Source organism: Physeter macrocephalus, chromosome 9, assembly GCF_002837175.3.
Source record: "Physeter macrocephalus isolate SW-GA chromosome 9, ASM283717v5, whole genome shotgun sequence".
In the NCBI taxonomy this organism is placed as follows: domain Eukaryota; kingdom Metazoa; phylum Chordata; class Mammalia; order Artiodactyla; family Physeteridae; genus Physeter; species Physeter macrocephalus.
Genome location: NC_041222.1, coordinates 41,862,297 through 41,884,309, shown reverse-complemented (window position 1 = coordinate 41,884,309; position 22,013 = coordinate 41,862,297). Strand labels below are relative to the sequence as shown.

Here is a 22,013-nt window from a genome sequence, read left to right as displayed (position 1 = left end):
GAATTAATGTGATCTTGGGCTTCATTTGATGTCTTAGGGAAGCTAGTCTTCAGATTTGGAGAAAGTAGTTGGTTTCTTGGTGGTGGTGAGTTCTGAATCTCTGCTGTGAACCTCCACATTTGTGATCTTCTAGTTTTGTATGGGAAGAGTATTGAATCCTCAGCATCAATTTTTGTTTTGAGATCCTCTAGATATTACCATGATGCTTCCGCAGTTGACTTTAGTACACCCTGTAATTATCAGGTTTTTCTCGTACTGATAATTGCTTGATATTTCATTGAATTATCCTCTGTGATAGAGAATGGATAATGATGATGGTGATGGTATCTGAAGTCCTATGTACTTTACAAAGTGATTGGTACATTTTCTTACTTAGAGAAGTTAAAATATACTAATCTTGAGAAGGAAATAAAAAGCAAATAAGCATTAGTATGTAGTTGAATGCGGTACTTTCCATTTCATGGAAACACAAATTTGATTTTTATTTTCCAACAAAACATAGTAAAGAATTGCCACTTTCACATATTTATGATGTAATCATTGACTGCTATGGGACATTTCTTATTTTTTAATGTTAATGGAGTCAACAATTAAAATTAGAATGTACTTCAGAAATATATTTTAGTAACTGAGCATTTGTGGCAATTCATTTATTTTCCTTGTATGCGCTTTTATTTTTCCAGATTTGGATATCAGAAACACATGAGAAAATGGCACAAGTTTGTTTAAACACAGAATTGGCTGAAATAAAGAGCAAGGCTTTATTGAATGAGGAAACGATGAGCTCTGGAATTATTGAAAGGTATGCTTCGTACTGTCCTTTGCTTAGAGCAGGCACATTCAGGAAAGGGTTTATATAAGTAGTGAAGAGGTATAGTGGCCCCAGGTACATATTACAGGACCACATCAAGCACAATCAACACATCTCAAGCTTCCATGCGTTCTGTTCATGCTGTTCCCTCTGTTTGGAATTCCTTTCCCTTGTTTGTTTGCCAATCAGCACTACGCATTCTAGGTCCCTCTAAAATGTCATTTCCCATTTACACATTTTTTTTCTGGTCCTGGTTCTGACGACTTAGGTTTGAACCCCATCTCCACAATTTACTTGTGAAAATTATGTGGTATTTATAATCCTCAGTTCATAAAATGGGAATTATAAAAGTATCTACTTTATAGGGTTGTTTTAAGTTTAGATGAAAAGTATGAAATGTGCATAAAAATACTGCCTGACATGCAGTAAGAATTAGGTAAGCTGTCATTAATCAGAATTAATTGCTCTCATATTCTTGCTCTCTGAGCATTTTGTTTATGTTCTACATAGCAGTTGGACTTACATTCAAGTTATTTATATGAAAGTGTTTCCTCTGAAATTGTTCCTTGAGGGTAGGAACTGTTTCTTAGTCACATCTGTAGTCCTGCAGCCTGGCATAGCGCCTTTCCATGGAAATGTGTGACATAGACTTCATCTTGTATTGTAGTTATTGGACAAAATGCTGAAATTTCTTTCCATTTACTTGTTGGGACATTTTATTTTGCAAAGTGCATTAAAGTTGCAAACATGGAAATCCTTTAAAAAAATTATAATAAAAATTCAGCTCCCAAATTAGTTTTGTATAGCTCTGAAAGTTTATAAATCTCAACTTGACATGTTTTCTCAAAATTGTTATCTTGTTTCCAGGGACACTGGATTGCCTGCCACAGGTTTTGGAGCTCTCTTTCCTAGACACCCATCAGATTGGTACGAAATGTTCAAAATGTTCATAGTCCCTAAGCTGCTACAGATTGCACAAAATGTTTCTCAGTGGTTCAGGAGGTTTGTTTGCAGGGGTGAAGGAGTGAGGGGTGAACCAAGGTCAACAAAGTGCCCTTTATGTGCCATCTTACAGACTTCTTTCCTTTTTTTAAAAAAATGGTGTTTATTTTTTTCCAACTTATTAATACCAACAAACCTGTCAGAAGAAAAATAGATTATCATTTAAAAACAATTAAAAACAGTGATATGTGTGTGTGTTTGTGTGTGTGTGTGTGTGTGTGTACAAAAAAATCAGCATTAGACTTCTTTCCTTTAACAAAAGTTTTCCCGTCAATATGCAAGTAATAATAATAATAATAATAATATAGTAGTCAATACTCATTATTTGTAGATTCTATATTTATAAGTTCTCTTACTTGCTAAAATTTATGTGTAACCCCCAAATCAATACTAAGGGTGCTGTTGCAGTCATTAATGGATATGCATAAAGCGGCAAAAAATATGAGTCACCCAATGCACACATTCTCAGTTGAGGTGGAACAAGGCAAGACTCTGCCTTCTTGGTCCAACTCTCATACTGTATGTGAGTGTCCTTTTCATGGTCATCTATGATTTTTTGCATTTTTTTGTGGTTTTTGTTGGTGATTTTGCTGTTTGAAATGGCTTCCAAGTGTAGTGCTAAAGTGCTATCTAGTGTTTCTAAGGACAAGAAGGCTGTGATGTGCCTTATGAAGAAAATAGGTGTGTTAGATAAGCTTCCTTCAGGCATGAGTTATAGTGTGGTTGGCCATATTCAACATTAATGTGGCAACTATATATTGAATAAAATGTCTCAAACAGAAACATACATAAAACCAAGGTATGTATTGATTGGTTGATGAAAATGTTGTGACCAGAGGCTTGAAGGAACCTAGCTCTGTATTTCCTACAGGGCTAGGAAGAGATTCAGGATTTGCTAATTCAGTGTTCACAGTGCCTTTATAGAATATTACTGTGAATAATGAGAATTGAGTGTATAGCAAGAAACTACTATTTTTTACTGATAAATAAATTTCTTTTGGGGGCAGCATGACTTGTTACTACAGAAAAGAAATTTCCACTCATCTTTCTAAAGAAGATGAACTTTCATAATTTCTGTAATGATAAATAGATAAGTGATGAAATATAGGTACTTACAAGCATGAAAAAATTCTAAGTGTTGGCTTTTGTATTATGAAGATATGAGTACATATCATCACTGAAAATTTAGATGTTTTTGCTTCCTTTGAGAGCTGTCTGGCATTAGAGCTAACCTGTTCTGCAGAGTCTGCCTAGGGTGGGGGTGGAGAGTACCCTAAATAATAATGCCCCACCCCATTTCATAGTCATCTGTTATAATTTTGGCCATGTGTTCTAAACTGTGGGCTCTAATCTTCATTACTCCTGCAAGGCTGGCCTGGTCTGTGTCCCCTACAGCCTGCTGTAGCATCTCTAAGTAGGCTGGAAGATCCACAGGGAGTATTCCCAGAATGATCGTTGAGGAGGTGGGCTTCTTGCTTCCATCAAGGTGATGAACTAAAAACATCCTGCTGGCTCCCTTTCTTGCACTGAAATCTAGAAATTCCAATAAAGACATGGGTAGACAGAATGAATCCAGAGGCAGACTTTGACAGCTATATCAAAACTCTGAGAAAATCTTTAGAAAATGATGGGCTAGAGCAGAAGATTGCTGAGGGATGGGATGAAGGGAGAAGAGAGAAGGCAGGGTTGAGGTCTCTACATGGAGACTTGGACCAACCCAGGGAGAGAGCTGTAACCTCAGTGGGCCAGGCTTGGATTGGAGCTGAAAAAGGCTTATCTATTGAGTTCGCAAACTTGGATTATATGCTCCAAGTTGGATTTTTCTGCATTGATTTTAACTGCTGTTTTCAGCCCAGGACAGAAAATGAGACACCCAGGGCTTTACATAATAGAAATTTTGATGCCAGCAACCTACCTCCCTGCAGCTCTGACCTCAGCATTGAGATCTATAATGCCAGTACAGATAGCCAGGAGGAACCTGAGTTGTCTCCCCCAACTCCAATTAGGGAAAGCAATCTCAGATGTAGAGGAACTAGGCAGTATATCTTGAGGAGAAAGAAATGCCAGGGAAAATAAGTGCAGTTAAGCCCAGAGAAGTGCAGTAGAGGCACTCAACTCATATCTCCTACGCATACACAGAAGACACCAGCTAAGCCTCCCTTTTCAGTGGACCACTTATGTAGTCATCAAAAGCAGAGGCACACATTAAAAAAAAAAAAAAAGCAGAGGCAACTGATCATCTTAGTAATAATACAGATGAATTCCCAGTCTTAAAAAAATATCATGACACATGTAAAGAACAAAAGCATCATGAAGAATGAAAAGATATAGGCAACCTATACCAGATGAAGTAGACCTGATGGAACAAATGTAACAGGAATTTAAAACCAATGGAACCAAAATTTAAAGCTTTATTACTTAGAGAAATAAAGACAGTTACAAAATAAGGCAAAATAATAAAAATCAGGTTGACATTAACTTCCCAACAGCAACACTGGATGCAAGAGCATAATATTAAAATATTGAAGGAAAAGAATTTTGAACCCAGAATTATTTAAATGTGAGAGTCAAATAAAGATATCTTCAGGCATATGAGGACTGGTTTCAGACTTACTGTCCTGCCACAAATAACTACAGGACTGAGCCAAACATATTAGGCAGCTGTTGTCAAGGCTTGGATAGCAACCAGTGTGGTTCTGTGCTCCTGAAGATGAGATGTGAGCATCACTTATGCACTGAAGTCACTTTTCCTGGCTGCAGCGCAGCGGGGTGATCCCAAGAGTAGAGCAGTGTTATTGTTGAGCTGGGAGGCGGGAATAGGAATTTAGAGCTTCTGATGTAACTGGAATTTGTAGGATACAGTATTGGACAGAAGGAAGTTGTGTTTGGAGGTAGGAACAGTAGTCTGCATGGCATTTCCCTCAGGTTCTTAGTCAAGGGCTGGGCTCTGCATGCATTATCAAAATAGTACATACTCCTGCTTTAAAAAAATCAAATAGAACTGTCTATAGTGTATTCTAAAATTTCACAATGGTACTCCCTCCTGCATGGTAGTATTGTGTAGTGGGCTTCAGGGCTCCATTACCTGCTTTCAAATCCTGGCCCTGCCACTTACTAGCTGTGTGAACTTAGGCTAATTGCCTAACCATTTTGTACCTCATTTTTCTTCACCTGTAAAATGGGGATGATAATTATAAAGCCACCATGTTATAGGGTTGTTGTGACAATTAAGCAAGTTAATACATGTAAAACAGTTAAAATAGTAATTTGTGCATACATGGTAAATGCTATGTAGATCAGCTGGGCTAGACACTTGGCAAACCCTTTTCATCTAGAAACACATATCTATCAGTTCAGGAAAATATTCTTGATTTATTTCATTGATGATTTATACTCTCCATTTTTCATGACACATGTAAAGAACAAAAGCATCATGAAGAATGAAAAGATATAGGCAACCTATACCAGATGAAGTAGACCTGATGGAACAAATGTAACAGGAATTTAAAACCAATGGAACCAAAATTTAAAGCTTTATTACTTAGAGAAATAAAGACAGTTACAAAATAAGGCAAAATAATAAAAATCAGGTTGACATTAACTTCCCAACAGCAACACTGGATGCAAGAGCATAATATTAAAATATTGAAGGAAAAGAATTTTGAACCCAGAATTATTTAAATGTGAGAGTCAAATAAAGATATCTTCAGGCATATGAGGACTGGTTTCAGACTTACTGTCCTGCCACAAATAACTACAGGACTGAGCCAAACATATTAGGCAGCTGTTGTCAAGGCTTGGATAGCAACCAGTGTGGTTCTGTGCTCCTGAAGATGAGATGTGAGCATCACTTATGCACTGAAGTCACTTTTCCTGGCTGCAGCGCAGCGGGGTGATCCCAAGAGTAGAGCAGTGTTATTGTTGAGCTGGGAGGCGGGAATAGGAATTTAGAGCTTCTGATGTAACTGGAATTTGTAGGATACAGTATTGGACAGAAGGAAGTTGTGTTTGGAGGTAGGAACAGTAGTCTGCATGGCATTTCCCTCAGGTTCTTAGTCAAGGGCTGGGCTCTGCATGCATTATCAAAATAGTACATACTCCTGCTTTAAAAAAATCAAATAGAACTGTCTATAGTGTATTCTAAAATTTCACAATGGTACTCCCTCCTGCATGGTAGTATTGTGTAGTGGGCTTCAGGGCTCCATTACCTGCTTTCAAATCCTGGCCCTGCCACTTACTAGCTGTGTGAACTTAGGCTAATTGCCTAACCATTTTGTACCTCATTTTTCTTCACCTGTAAAATGGGGATGATAATTATAAAGCCACCATGTTATAGGGTTGTTGTGACAATTAAGCAAGTTAATACATGTAAAACAGTTAAAATAGTAATTTGTGCATACATGGTAAATGCTATGTAGATCAGCTGGGCTAGACACTTGGCAAACCCTTTTCATCTAGAAACACATATCTATCAGTTCAGGAAAATATTCTTGATTTATTTCATTGATGATTTATACTCTCCATTTTCTCTGTTTTCTCACTTTTTGGAAATCCTTTATGTGGATGTTGGTTTGCCCCTGGTTCTCTAATTTTCTCATCTTCTCTTTATTTTATATTTATCTTTATTGTCTTTACTTTACTCTCTGTGTCTTCAACCCTACTATTGAGTTCTCTTTTTGTTTTCTGAATCCTTCTGTTTTTATAGAATCCTTTTTTGTTTGTTTCATGACTGAACTATCTTCTCTTATCTGTGTGGGGATGTTAATAATAGTTTGTTTTCCTTCATTTTTTTCTTCATGCATCGTATCTATTTCTCCCAAGATACTTTTTATTAGTTTGCCTTTTATTTGTTTGCTTGGTCTCTATCTTCCATACTAGAAGCTTTCCTCAGATGTTTGGTAATTAATTCTTGGTTCTCTGTGCATGATTAAGAGATGAGGGTCAGAACCTGTGTGTGAAGCTTGTTGATTTGGAGCTTCACTGGAGGAATCTAGGTGGGCCATTTTTTTGGTAGAAGCCCTGGTATCAGTATTTTTAGTCTTTCCTCATGGGCTGGTCACATTCCCCAGAGGAAGTTCCCCAAATTGCCCATCTGAATGGCAAAGGGCTGGTGCCTGTGTTCTTGAAGTGAGTAGGGCAATTGGCTAGGATATCAATATTAATCCTTCATCGTGTATGGTCACCGAACTGTGTTGTTGGTCAAGAACTTTCTCTTTTACCCTTCCTAGTGAATAAATTTCTAGTTTCCTGCTGGAGTAGGGGAGGGGCAGTTATCCAGCAGTAGGGTGTGGAGGAGGAGCCTGGAGCTCATGTGCTTCTCAAACAGCTCTCCCCCAATCCTCCTTTGCTGATTTAGGATTTATTCAGCTTTCTGCTAAGTCAGAGACCACTCGTCCATCTCTTGAGTTTCCAAAATTTATTTCTCTTGTCCCTTTTCTGTTCTCCTTGTTCTTGTGGGTTTATTTTTACTTTTTTGAGTATCTTTGATTTTAGTGGAGTTTTTTGAGGAAGCAAGATTTGATGTGTACATTCAATCTTAACCCTGAAGTCATTCAGTCTCATCTGAAATGTCACCTCCTCCAGAGGACCTTCCCTTCCTACTGCCACCCCCAGCCTATCTGGTAGGTCCCTTGTGGGTGTTCATAGCACCATGTACTTCTTTTATCCTTACACTATTTATTTAGGTTGCTATTACTTATATTCTTATTTGTCTTTCTTTTTGAATTCAATGCTCTGAAGCGCAAGGCTGTCGCAGCTCTCCCCCACTCCTAACAGAGAGCCTGAACTGCAGCAGATAAAATTAATTTCTTGAATGAACCAATTAGTTATGTCTGATGTTGAACAGCAAATTATAATGGAAAAGGGGTATGACTAATTCCTATTTTACTTGATTTAGGACTTTAAGGCCTGAAGAGCCAAAGTTGTTCTCAATTCTATTCTGGTAAATACATTAAACAACATGGTCTTTTATAAAATCAGCCCTTATTAGTTTGAATTGCTAGAATTACTTGTTTGTTTTACTTGATTCACAAGTATTAGCAAGGAAATAAATACATGAGCACCATCAACCATCCTCCACTAATTCCATATGTAATTCTTTCTTTTAGTTAATGTACACTGATTATAGGATGTTCCATACCATAGAATGCTGAGGTGTTTTGTTTTTTATTTTTTTAAAAAATAAATTTATTTTATTTATTTATTTTTGGCTGCGTTGGGTCTTTGCTGCTACACACAGGCTTTCTCTAGTTGCAGTGAGTGGGGGCTATTCTTTGTTGCGTTGTGCAGTCTTCTCATTGCAGTGGCTTCTCTCTGTTGCGGAGCACAGGCTCTAGGCGCACGGGCTCAGTATTTGTGGTGCATGGGCTTAGTTGCTCTGTGGCATGTGGGATTTTCCCAGACCAGGGCTCGAACCCGTGTCCCCTGCATTGGCAGGTGGACTCTTAACCACTGAGCCACCAGGGAAGCCCACTGTGGTGTTTTAGAATCTGCTGTCTTGAATATTAAATATTCTTTTGCTTCTTGCTAACTGTACAGCTGTAGGAGTTAAATGTCAACTTTAAAAGGCAATGAATAAAAATGAGTTTGCTCAATGGACCAAAATAATGTGCTTCAACTTATAAAAGAAAAGCTGTAATCATAATGTAAATTTAAACTTCAGGTTACCTCAGTGGAAAAAATCAGAATACAGGTATAGCTTTGTTATCAAAGAGACATTAGTCAGATGCATTTATCTTAATTTTAGATAATATCCATTATGTATTGATGGCATTTGACAGTCTGTTTCTTTTCTCACACCTCAAGCAATAGCCCACCTGCTTTATTTTGAACCAATGTGAAGGAGACGCAACACCGTTCTTCCTTAAATTGGCAGCAAACATCTCAGTGGAACATATTGAAAATCAGAACAACTAGAATATTTGACACCACTGGACTTATCACTCCTCACCTAAACTAGAGAAAAGGGCTTGGTGGATAATTCCTTCCACATATGTCACAGATGGAGATAAATTTTAAACAATTCCAATATATGGAACAGTCAGGTTGAGACCAAAAGTGATATTGATGACTTACACTTTAAAAATGAGATCAATATGCTTTGAGGCTAGATTGAGCTCATCCAGAACTAGAGTTATTGCTTCTCTTGACAGTCGATCGCATCAGTGAGTTACCAAGAAATTGGCGTTGGCCAGTGATGGAAGGGGTGAAAGCCAAGGAGGCTCAAAGACCTCTTAGACATTAATAGTGCTCTCATGGTCTCAAATGGTTAGAGTTGCATGTTTAGGGGTCTCTAACATACATTACTTTTACTACATGGATAGAGACATTAAAGTTGTAGAAAAGTAGTGAGGCACATTGCCTTTAAGGAACATAGGAAAAGTGGATGGGAACACGAAGATGTAAGTTAATTAAGAGTCTTTCTTTGCCCTCCTACCTTGTTCTCAAGAATCCTCAAGGAACGTTCACTTAATTTGGAAGTACTCTTTATGAGGCATGGAAAACTCACTCACTAATTATCAGAAGCCTCCTCGATGTCTGATTATCTAATACAAAATCATATGATTCGTCTGTAGAACCAGACAGTTGTAGCTGATTTATTCTAAGAAGTAAGGTTTTCCACATATAATATCTCGACTGTGTCTGTGACCATTTAACAAACAAAAAACCAGAAAGCAAAATGATAGAACAAAACAACAACAACAAAAACTATATAAAGCAAATCCAATTTTGAAAGAGATATAGTATAAATATAATTTTAAGATCTTATTTCTCAGAAGCCCTTATTTAAATATACATATATAACTGTATGTGGTCCTGGGATAATGGTTCACAGGAGAAGTTCTTTTTTTTTTTTACAGGAAAAAGCCAATTCTGGCATAGAATATTTGCTGGGTGAGAAGCAGGTCCATGGGCTCCTGGGTCAGTTTGAGGTCAGCCCAGAAGTACTGACCACCTACTAGAGGATAGAGAAGAAGCAAGGTAGACCTCTCACAAGGTCAGCTCTAACTAATGTGTCCTGTCATTTTTGCCAAATTTCATTGCCTTCTGGTGGTAGTGATTAGTGTTTATTGTTGAAATTTTATGATAAATGTGTCTTGTTTCCAGAATCATCCAAACATTTATGTGATCCACATGATGGGAGAAGAAAGAAATTAGTAGTGTTTTAGATCACTGGGTAGCTTTTTGGACATAGTGTGGTTTTTAAGAAAGGGTGTAGGAAAATAGGAGACCTGGATTCTACTTTGGGACCTATACAAAACCTGCTATGTGACTTTGTGCTGGCTAATAACCCTCTCTGGGCTCCAGTTGTTTCCATCTGGAAAATGAGAGGATTGAACCAATTAATCTGTAAAGTCCTTTCCTGCTCTAAAATTTTATGGTTCTAAAGGAGAAAGGCATCTGTAGTCACATAAATGGACAAGTTAAATGAGGCCAAAAGTAGTTCAGACTGTTAAGCTTTCATTGTTGGCAGACAGCACTTATCCATATGTATGTGGAGTGATTGCCTCACAGCAGCAGTAGCAAGCTTAGGCCACAGTTTAAACTCTCTCAATTTACTCCTCTCACTGGGGCATTTAACATTTGTAAAACCTTTGGCCCTCTTCAGAGGAAAGGGACTGAATATGAATGGCAGGAAGTTTTTTTTTGTTTTTTCTCAAAGTGCAAGGCATTTACTTTCTTTTCTACTCAGGCGCTTGCTTGTGTTGTGGCTTGTCTCTTGGTAAAATACCACCCAGTTGTTGGACATTTGTCCATAAGAAAAAGAGTTTAAAAATTGCCCTATGGTGATGGTGATGAGGATAACAACAAAGAAAATGTGGAGAGGAGAATGGTGTGGTGAAAAGACTATGGAATGAGAATGAGACAGACCTGAATTCAATTCTTTCTTTTTTTCAAATTTATTTATTTTTGGCTGTGTTGGGTCTTCGTTGCTGTGCACGGACTTTCTCTAGTTGTGGCAAGTGGGGGCTACTCTTCGCTGTGGTGCGGGGGCTTCTATTGCGGTGGCTTCCCTTGTTGTGGAGCATGGGCTCTAGGTGCGTGGGCTCAGTAGTTGTGGCGTGTGAGCGCTAGAGTGCAGGCTTAGTAGTTGTGGCACACGGGCTTAGTTGCTACGTGGCATGTGGGATCTTCCCAGACCAGGGATTGAACCCGTGTCTCCTGCATTGGCAGGGGGATTCTTAACCACTGCGCCACCAGGGAAGTCCCTTGAATTCAATTCTTGATACCCTTTCTTTTGTAAAAAAATTTATTTTATTGAAGTATAGTTGATTTGCAATGTTGTGTTAATTTCTGTTGTACAGCAAAGTGATTCAGATATATATATATATATATATATGTATATGTATATTCTTTTACATATTCTTTTCCATTATGGTTTATCACAGAATATTGAATATAGTTCCCTGTGCTATACAGTAGGACCTTGCTTTTTAATCCATTCTATATATAATAGTTTGCATCTGCTAATCCCAAACTCCCAATCCATCCCTCCTCCTTGGCAAACCACAAATCTGTTCTCTATGTCTGTGAGTCTGTTTCTGTTTTGTAGATAAGTTCATTTGTGTCATATTTTAGATTCCGCATATAAGTGATATCATATAGTATTTGTCTTTCTCTTTCTGATTTACTTCACTTAGTATGATAATCTCTGTGTCCATCCATGTTGCTGCAAATGGTGTTATTTCATTCATTTTTTTTTTTTTTTTTTTTTTTTTTTGTGGTATGCGGGCCTCTCTCTGCTGTGGCCCCTCCCGTTGCGGAGCACAGGCTTTGGACGCTCAGGCTCAGCGGCCATGGCTCACGGGCCCAGCCGCTCCACGGCATGTGGGATCCTCCCAGACCGGGGCGCGAACCCGGTTCCCCTGCATCGGCAGGCGGACGCGCAACCACTGCGCCACCAGGGAAGCCCATTTCATTCATTTTTATGGCTAATATTCCATTGTATATAGGTACCACATCTTTTTTATCCATTCATCTGTCGATGGATATTTAGGTTGTCTCCATGTCTTGGCCATTATGAATAGTGCTGCTGTGAACATATGCGTGCATGTATCTTTTTGTTGATTCCCCTTCTTATTTGTTGTAGGACCTTTTATTTCTGTGTGTCCAGCTTTCTTCTTTTGGATAACATTCTCTCTCCCATTCAGTGCAATCCAGTTAGTCTGTATGATAAATGGGCTGATTCTGTTCTCCACTTCCACCTCCCCACAAACTCAAGTGTTGGGCATATGACCCAGGCCAGGCCAATCAGAAAGCACTCTAGGATAGTAATCAGAGTTTTGAGCAAGGTGCCCTCTAGTGCTCCAGGTGACAAGTTACAGAGGGTGTCTTGCTGCTAGTGGAGCATCTATCTGTAAATGAAGCTAAGCAGAGGTGTGGAAAAAGAGTTCTGATTTTATTCTTTTTATGTGTACTGGTATTTTCCCTTTATTTTCTCTTCATCAAGCTTGAATAACTTATAACTTGAGTAATACTAATAATAGCAAATACTTACATGGTGTTTATTATGTGCCAGGCACCATTATTAAGAGTTTTACATGTGCTGACTTATTTACTCCCTATAAAAACTCTGTGAGTTGGTTCCATCATCATCTACATTCTATGGAGGGGGGAAAAAGGTACAGAGAAGTCAAGTAACATGTTCAAACTCTCACAGCTGGTAAGTAATAATGAGCCAGGATTTTAACTGAGACAGTCATACATCAAAGTTCATGGTCTTAGCTACTCTACTAAGCTGCTTCTCTGAATGATAGATCAACTAAGACTCTGAATATCACTTTCCTCTGTAAACCCAGAGCTGATAATTGCTACATTTAGCCTTGAGCACCAAGCTCTTGAAGGAAGTACTGGTGAAAGTGTGGTCACTTGTCTCCCGATGTGGCCGCCAACAGTTCCTTCCCTCTCCGTACATGCATGCTACAGCTCCCATGAAGAGGCAGAGGTTATTCTGAGCTGGCCTTATGACTGGCTTTGATCAATAGAATGTAGCAGAACTGACGTCCTCAGACTTCTGAGTGCAGACCTTAAAGGGACTGGTAGTTGTTGCTTTCTGATTCTTGGACTCTAGCTAACATGCTATAAGTAACCCAAGCCACATGGTGGAGAACTAAGACACTGTATTTGACACCTCCAACTGAGCTCCCAGACAACAGACAAAACCAGCTGCCAGCCATGTGAGTGAACTAGCTTGGATATTCCAGTCTAGTCAAATACCTGGATGACTGTAGCTCTGACATCACACGGAGCAGAAAAACCACCCAGCCGAGCCCATCATCTTACATAATAATCAGAGATAATAACATGGTTGTTATTTTAAGCCAGGAACATTTAAGCCACAGCAATAGGTAATTAAAACAAACTTCATGTCTCTAACTACCATGATTACATGGCTACTTCTACCGTTATTTGGCCTATTGGTATAGTTTTGTCATTGCTAATCCATCAGGCATGCAAGCAGTTTAAACTTTTGAAACTGATGAGCTAATAAAACAAATGTGTTAAAGGTTTTCAAAATGTCAACGTCGTGTATTTATATTTAATCCCATTTCCTTTTATCCCATGCCCATTAATGATGAGCCTCTATTATTAGTATTACTCTTTATAATATTGGAAGTTTATGTGGTTGTCATAAATTTATCATTATTTATAGTTACTTAAAATAAGTCGTCAGTGGGTCCCAGTGGATAGTACTGTGTTATGCATCTTTGAGCCACAGAGGTGGTTTCACAGGAATAAGAACTTTCCAGAATTACAGAAATCTTTGCTGCTATCCATATTTAATTTGGTCCCATATTTGCTACTTACATAGTTAAATTATTACTCTAACATGTAAGAACAATATATTGTTTTCAAATGGCTTCCAAAAGTTATTAGGCCTGAAGAAATTATATTTGTGCCACATATCTGAGTTTATTCTTTCAACATAAACATTTAATGAGTGCCTATTATGTATTAGGAATATAGAGACAAAAGACACCCCCATTCCTGAAGTAGCTCATTATCTCATATATGAAACAGAAAATTAACCAGTCAATACTCGTGTATTAATAAGGAATATACTTGACTAAAAGTAACAGAAAACTTAACTAGTAGCAACTTGAATAATTAAGGAATTTGGTCATCTAGCATGAAATATAAGGGAGTTCAAGACTGATGTGGCACCCTAAACAATGCCATCAAGGATACAGGGTCTTTTTGTCTTTCTTCTCTACCAGCTTTTCTAGGTAGCTTTCATCCCCATACTCTCAAGATGGTTACTATGTCTCCCAACAGCAATCTGTTCTAGAAGGGAAGACGTGGGAAAACAAAGAGATAAAGGAAACCCTCTTCAGGATCTTCATTTCACATCTATTGGATAGATTGTGACATGGCCACCCTTGGCTGGCCACCCTTGGCTACAAGAGTCTTCTAATTAGAGAAAGACAAGGGAGAAGGGAGGTTGGAATAGGGGTTGAATAAGCCAACCTATACCCTACAACATGCTAGGGTAAACATAGTGATACCTGAGTTGAATCATGAAATAGGAGCTGGAGTTAGCCAGACCAACAGGAGAGAAGGGCACCCCAGGCAGAGGATATAGGCCATACAAAGGCAGGGAGGAGTGGGACCTATGATGGACATACCCGGTTCACAGAGTACATGCTTGCACTGATGACAGCTAAAGTTGGAGAGAGATGCTGGGGACAAAGCAAGCAGGGCCTGAAAGCTATGTTAAGGAATTTGGACTTTATCTTGCAGGCAGGAGTGAAAGGTTTTCAAGTGTGGTGTAGGAATTATCAGATTTGTGTTCATAAAGCAGACAACAGATTGGTAGGCACCTGAGACTACAGTCAGAAGACTGTTGAACTAATCAAGGCAAGACACAATAAGGGCCTGAGCTTTAGTGATGGTGGTGTGGAGGGAAAAAAGGGTTCAGATTTTAGACGTATTAAAAAAGAGGAATAGACATTTACTGGATGACTGGTTAGTTATGAGGGTAAAGAAGACTCGAGGTAGAATACCAGGCTTCTGGCTTAGGCAACTGGGGGTTAATGGGGCCATTCATTGAGGCAGTGAAGATGGGAGGAAGAGCAAATGTCAGATAGCAAGTGAATATTTGAGACTGGAGCATAAGAGAGGTCACTGACCCAGACCCAGCTGCTAATATAAATATCTTAACTAGTTCCTCTGCCTCCAGTCTTGTCCCTTTCAAACCGTTCTCCATCCAGCAGCTTGAATAATCCAATTAAAATGCAAAGTAAATCATGTTCTTCTACTGTTTACTTAATATCATTGCAGTATTGTTTTTTTCTTCTAGTGTTAATGAGCACATACTATGTGTCTGGCACTGAGCTAAGGGCTTTCGTACCTTTTTTCATTTAATTCTCATTCTTTGAAATGGAGGCTGCACCTATCTCCATTACAAAGGGGTTCAGAGAGGTAAAGTAACTTTCCAAAAGTTCCTTACCTAGTAAACACCAGAGCTGGGTTTTAAATTCATGTCTGGTCTGTCAGACTGCAGAGGCTGTGTTGTTCTTAACCACTATAGTACGCTGTCTTTCATGCTTAAGCGGATAGAGTGCTCCGTATCCTTCAAAGTACTTTCACATGCATTGTCCAGTATCCCTTTCCTTCTAACATTCATTACAAGGTCATTTGGGTAAGTATTTTATTAATTGTATAGATGAGTAAATCAAAGCACAGAGGTAATAAAGGACTCCAACTCCTCATTAATTAATCCATCCCTTCTATAAATATATATGGATTGGATACTAATAAGGGAAATTAAGATGCAGAGGGTTTAAATTCCTTGCTCAAGGCCCCATGACCACTTGGTTGTAAAGCAGAGACTAGAATCTCTGGGTTCAGAGTTCTGTGTTCTTGATGGGAGGGGAATACTGCTTCTAAACTGCTAGGGAACTAAGTCAGAGCTTGGCTTGGATCAGGAGTAAAAGCAGATTCAAATTATCCTCCACTTCATCTTTCCTCCCCACCTCTTTCCCACTGGCTTCTTCAAGGTTGGTTTCTGAAAAATAGTCCTGGCATTCAGCAGTTGTGGAAGAACTGTCAGATTTGGTCTTCGTGGCTTCCTCAGTAAATAGAAGGAGGAAATGACAGGGATATCCATTTTAGCTCAATATGAGATTTTTTTTTTTTTTTTTTTTTTTGCGGTACGCGGCCTCTCACTGTTGTGGCCTCTCCCGTTGCGGAGCACAGGCTCCGGACGCGCAGGCTCAGAGGCCATGGCTCACGGGCCTAGCCGCTCCGCGGCATGTGGGATCCTCCTGGACCGGGGCACGAACCCGTGTCCCCTGCATTGGCAGGCGGACTCTCAACCACTGCGCCACCAGGGAAGACCAAGATTTTTTTTTTTTTTTAGATATGGTTGCATGTCGAGAATGAGACAGAATTTCCCACAGTGGCTGTAAGATCCCCCTTCCCTCGTACCGTACCACACAGAGTCAAGTAGAATTCGTGGCCCTCTGTGGCTGTACTCATTCTAAATAATGGATGCTGCTTCTACTGCTGCCAGCGATCGGATTAATTCCAAATTAATTCTCTGCTTCTTTGAGTTACTAACTTAGATTCAGATTTTTAGATGGGACCATCTGATTTGTTGAATAGATGTCACATGCCATTATTCTGGCTGCTGGGAAGGTGGGTAAGAAAATATCTGCCCCTTCTCTTGACAAAACAGAAAAGAAGCAGTTAACCTTTAAAGTTCTTCCAGATTTAAGAAACCGTGATTCCAGGGTACATCATCTTGTCCTAGATTTTGGTACATCATCTTGTCATAGAATCACACGTGTTACCACTGGTGTTATAGATGTAGGTATTTTAAATACCTACATGGCTTTAATGATAACTTCAATATCAGACTCCTTTTCCTTTCTCATCTTACAAAACACCTTTACTTGTTCTCTACCTTACAACTGTTAAAGGTTGAAGAGGGCATATGTGGCAAACTGTGGGTGGTGCTGGGTGAAAGCCAGCTGGCGAACTTCCAAGTGTCCTTTCATGGTGGCATTATCTTGGTGAATTTACCAGCATCTGGTCTTTAGTTTTACATTTCCAGAAAGATAATTTTGTCTGTGCTTCAGAATTTATCTGACTCATGGAAACTGACTTGTGCTCATTAAACTCACAAGAAAAGCCAGAATTCTAATTAGTTAATTTATAATGAGAAATAAAATCTTCAAGCACACCAGTCATGTCAGCTTAATAAAAACATTCTCTTAATAAAAACATTCTCTTTCAGTAAAAAAAAAAACTGTATAGAAAGCCAAACTGTAATCAAATGGTTGCCAGTCTGCTTGGAATCAGAGTGAAGGGAGTTAGTTATATGATTACAATGATCAATGGCCTCAGACTTTGGCTGCCTGATTGTAATAAGACTCTTTTGGTAGTAAGTGAGAGAAGGCACAATTAAAATTATCTTGGACCAAAAAGGGAGTTAATTAAAAACAGTATTGGAGTACCTCATGGAACTCTGGGAAGGTCCACTGAAGAGCTGGGCTTCAGAGACTGCTGGAATCAGGACTAGAAAACGTCCAGGATTCTCTTCCTGTTGGCTTCATTTGCTCCCTCTGAGGGTAGGGACATTACATCCCATGGTTCTCATCACAGGAGAGTGACTGACCCTTTCCCATTGGTGTCTATTAAGAAATCCCATGGGAGAGCTCTGACTGACATGGGCTGGAGGCTGACATTTGGACCTATCAGCTATGGATAGTGATGGAGTGGTAGAGGAGGACCACATGGCATAGGCTTGCTCCTGTGGCTCCAGACATGAATTAAAGTCATTGTTGGCTGCCATAAGTTGGATTGGAGCCCTGACATTGATATACTCCAGCTCTCTTCCTATAACCAGAGAGGTCTATTTATGATCCAGAGCACCTCTTCTCCAGGATATGCCTAGAACCAATGCCTCTCTTATCTTTCTCCCCTTTTGCTCTCCTGAGTTTCTCTGAAGGCCATTTCTCTTTTAATGGACTTGATCTTTCCTTCCTTATATTATTTATTTGGCTACAACTTTAAGCTGATATCTAAGAGGAAGATCCATGTTGGTTTTTCATATTTTTATTCTCAAAAGACAAATTTGATTAAATATATCATTTAAAGATTGTTACCCCCTTCTTCAAATTTATAAAAAAAGGAAGGGGGAATCACAAAGAGTTTATAAGTAACTGTAACTGACTGAAATTCATCATTCAGTGCTGTAAAAGTTTCCATTTGGTCAAGCTACATTGCCTTTTCAAAAAGATAATTGAATATTTTAATCTTCTGCCTCTATTTACTTTGAATTCTCATTGTGGTAAATCTATATCTCTTTATATTTTATTTTTATTGCTTCATTCATTTAGTAAATATTTTTCAGTGCCTACCTTGTGTCAGGCTCTGTGCTGAGAGGTGAAAATAAAGAGAGGGAGAAGAGCCTGAACATGGGGAATGGGTTTCTGCCTGTGAGAAATGCCGGATGAGTGAGTTGAGAGATGCCTGATGCTGGCTTGCAAGGTCAGCCTGCCTAAAGCAAACTCTGATATTTGACTGATAATTATATCATTTGAGTCATAACTTTAGATGAGAATAAAGCAGGGAAACAAGTTCGTTGTCATCTATTCACACTTAAAGATTTTAAGATGGAATATTTCCATATAAAATACTTTCAAACACACATCTACTCATTATCCAGTTATAATGGAAGTTAATATTTTTACCATATTTGCTTCATAATTTTTTGGAGAAATGATTTATCTAGCCATCCATATATCCACCCTGTTGATGGACATTAACTTCCAAAATTTCACTATTACAAATAAGGCTTCATTGAGTGTCTGTATACTTGTCTCCTTGAGTATATATGCAAGGGTTTCTTTATACTCAGAAATAGAAATGCTTGGTATTACGATATGTGCACCTTCAATTTTGCAAAATATTGCCACCAGTAGTGTATGAATATGTTTATTGTTTCATATCCTTGTCAACATTGCAGAAAATTTTTCCTTTTTACCAGTCTAATGGATATAAAATGGTACATCATTGTTGTTTTACTTTGCTTTTCACTAATTACTGATTTTAAGACTGAATTTTAAGCCTGAATTTATTTTCAAATAATAATTAGCCATTCTAATTTCTTCTACTGTGAACTGGCTAGTTATTTAAAAAATCCATTTTTATGGGATTTTGTCTTTTATTGATTTATAAGAATTTTTTATTCTCGGTACTAATCTTGTTTTGGTTAATTTTGTAATATCTTCTTCTAGTCTATACCTTCTCTTGTAACTCTGTTTATACTGTCTTTTGAGCAATAGAACTTTTAAATTATAATTTAATCAAGACCTATATATAAAATGTCAGACAGAAACCTTTTAGAAATTATATATGTATATACATATACATACATATATGTAACATACATTGAGTCATCCATCATAAATAAAGAGGTATTTTATGTCCTTTAAAAATTTTAATAAATTTTCTCCATAAATGTCAATCTTACATTAGTTGTATTCCTATTGGAAGCTTAGAGATTTTATTGCAATTATAAGTGGGATTTTACCACATTAATTACACTCTCTAATTTCTTGTTGCTGGTGTATTGCTATGATATCTTTGTATATTGATCTTGTATCCAACAAACTTCCTGGAACTTGCCTCCTTTTATGATTTGTAGATTCTCATGGGTATTCTAACATACAACCTTATCATCTGTTGGAATATGAAAATATTGTTCTTCCATTCCAGTTTTCTTCTTTTCTTCTTTTTCTTATTTTACGGTATTTGCTAGAATCTCTAGTACATCATTGAATAGAAATGCTGATGGACTTCTTTGACTATTTGGGAAAATGTTTCTGGGGAGGATTTTCATCAGCTTAGTTTTGATGTTCATTTACTGTTTTCTTCTCATAGTAATGTTGCCCTTTGCTGTTTAAGTATGTTGAATTTTCTTGGACTAGCAGCAATCAGGTAGTTGTACAGAGGGGGAATGAGAAGCTTGGACAGTTTCCTCAATATCTTGGTTCAAGAGTGTCCTCTTCTGTTGAATCAATGAAGTGAACTTTATTTCATTAATGATATCTTTTTTGGAAGGGTGGTGGTTCTAGGACCCTTAATTTCTGGGCTTGATTTCTTATTTTTCTTTACCTTGTTAGTCCCCAGAGCAGTGCCTTTCCAAGACTGCTGTAATAGTCTTGCATACTTTCCAAGTCTTTTTCTTGGAAAGTCAATGTTCAAATACTCTAGTCTTAGACTTGTTCTCAGTATTTTCCAATTAGGGAAGGATGCCTTCTTTTTTTTTTTTTCCCCCATTTTATTTTATTTATTTATTAACATCTTTATTGGAGTATAATTACTTTACAATGGTGTGTTAGTTTCTGCTTTACAACAAAGTGAATCAGCTATACGTATACATATATCCCCGTATCTCCTCCCTCTTGTGTCTCCCACCCACCCTCCCTATCCCACCCCTCTAGGTGGTCACAAAGCACCGAGCTAATCTCCCTATGCTATGCGGCTGCTTCCCACTAGCTATCTGTTTTACATTTGGTAGTATATATAAGTCCATGCCACTCTCTTACTTTGTCCGAGTTTACCCATCCCCTTCCCTGTGTCCTCAAGTCCATTCTCAACATCTGTGTCTTTATTCCTGTCCTGCCCCTAGGTTCTTCAGAACTATGTGTTTTTTGTTTTTTTGGTTTTTTTTAGATTCCATATATATATGTTAGCATAAGGTATTTGTTTTTCTCTTTCTGACTTAGTTCACTCTGTATGACAGACTCTAGGTCCATCAACCTCACTAAAAATAACTCAGTTTCGTTTCTTTTTATGGCTGAGTAATATTCCATTGTATATATGTGCCACATCTTCTTCATCCATTCCTCTGTTGATGGACACTTAGGTTGCTTCCATATCCTGGCTATTTTACATTCCCACCAACAGTGCAAGAGCATTCCCTTTTCTCCATACCCTCTCCAGCATTTATTGTTTGTAGATTTTTTGTTGATGGCCATTCTGACTGGTGTGAGGTGATACCTCACTGTGGTTTTGATTTTCAGTTCTCTAATGATTAGTGATGTTGAGCATCCTTTCATGTGCCCCTTGGCCATCTGTATGTCTTCCTTAGAGAAATGTCTATTTAGGTCTTCCACCAATTTTTGGATTGGGTTGTTTGTTTTTTTGATATTGAGCTGCATGAGCTGCTTGTAAATTTTGGAGATAAATCCTTTGTCAGTGGCTTCGTTTACAAATATTTTCTCCCATTCTGAGGGTTGTCTTTTCACCTTATTTATGGTTTCCTTTGCTGTGCAAAAGTTTTTAAGTTTCATCAGGTCCCATTTGTTTTTTTTTGTTTGTTTTTATTTCCATTACTCTAGGAGGTGGGTCAAAATGATCTTGCTGTGATTTATGTCACAGAGTGTTCTGCCTATGTTTTCCTCTAAGAGTTTTGTAGTGTCTGGCCTTACTTTAGGTCTTTAAACACTTTAGGGAGTGTTCTAATTTCATTCTTTTACATGTAGCTGTCCAGTTTTCTCAGCACCACTTATTCAAGTGGCCATCTTTTCTCCATTGTATATTCTTGCCTCCTTTATCAAAAATAAGGTGACCATATGTGTGTGGGTTTATCTCTGGGCTTTCTATCCTGTTCCATTGATCTATATTTCTGTTTTCAGTGGTAAATGGGAGTGTTTCCTTAATTTCTCTTTCAGATTTTTCATCATTAGTGTATAGGAATGCAAGAGATTTCTGTGCATTAATTTTGTTTCCTGGTACTTTATGAAATTCACTGAGTAGCTCTAGTAGTTTTCTGGTAGCATCTTTAGGATTCTCTATGTATAGTATCATGTCATCTACAAACAGTGACAGCTTTATTTCTTCTGTTCTGATTTGGATTCCTTTTATTTCTTTTTCTTCTCTGATTGCTGTGGCTAAAACTTCCAAAACTCTGTTGAATAATAGTGGTGAGAGTGGGCAACCTTGTCTTGTTCCCTATCTTAGTGGAAATGGTTTCAGTTTTTCACCATTGAGAGCTATGTTGGCTGTCAGTTTGTCATATAGGGCCTCTATTATGTTGAGGTAAGTTCCCTCTATGCCTACTTTTGGAGAGTTTTTGACATAAATGGGTGTTGAATTTTGTCAAAAGCTTTTTCTGCATCTATTGAAATGATCATATGGTCTTTCTCCTTCAATTTGTTAATATGGTGTATCACATTGATTGATT

General features: G+C 38.1%; 1 protein-coding gene across 5 annotated transcripts in view; it reads left to right on the top strand.

Annotated features, from left to right (window-relative positions):
• The window catches only part of CFAP95 (cilia and flagella associated protein 95), a 132,565-nt gene that overhangs the window by 85,218 nt on the left and 25,334 nt on the right, over positions 1-22,013 (top strand). For all 5 annotated transcript variants that reach the window (XM_028493891.1, XM_028493893.1, XM_028493892.1 and 2 more), the window contains 2 exons: positions 684-802; positions 1,679-1,738. In XM_028493891.1, the coding sequence (XP_028349692.1) occupies positions 684-802; positions 1,679-1,738 (179 nt within the window). The remainder of the gene's footprint in view (positions 1-683; positions 803-1,678; positions 1,739-22,013) is intronic.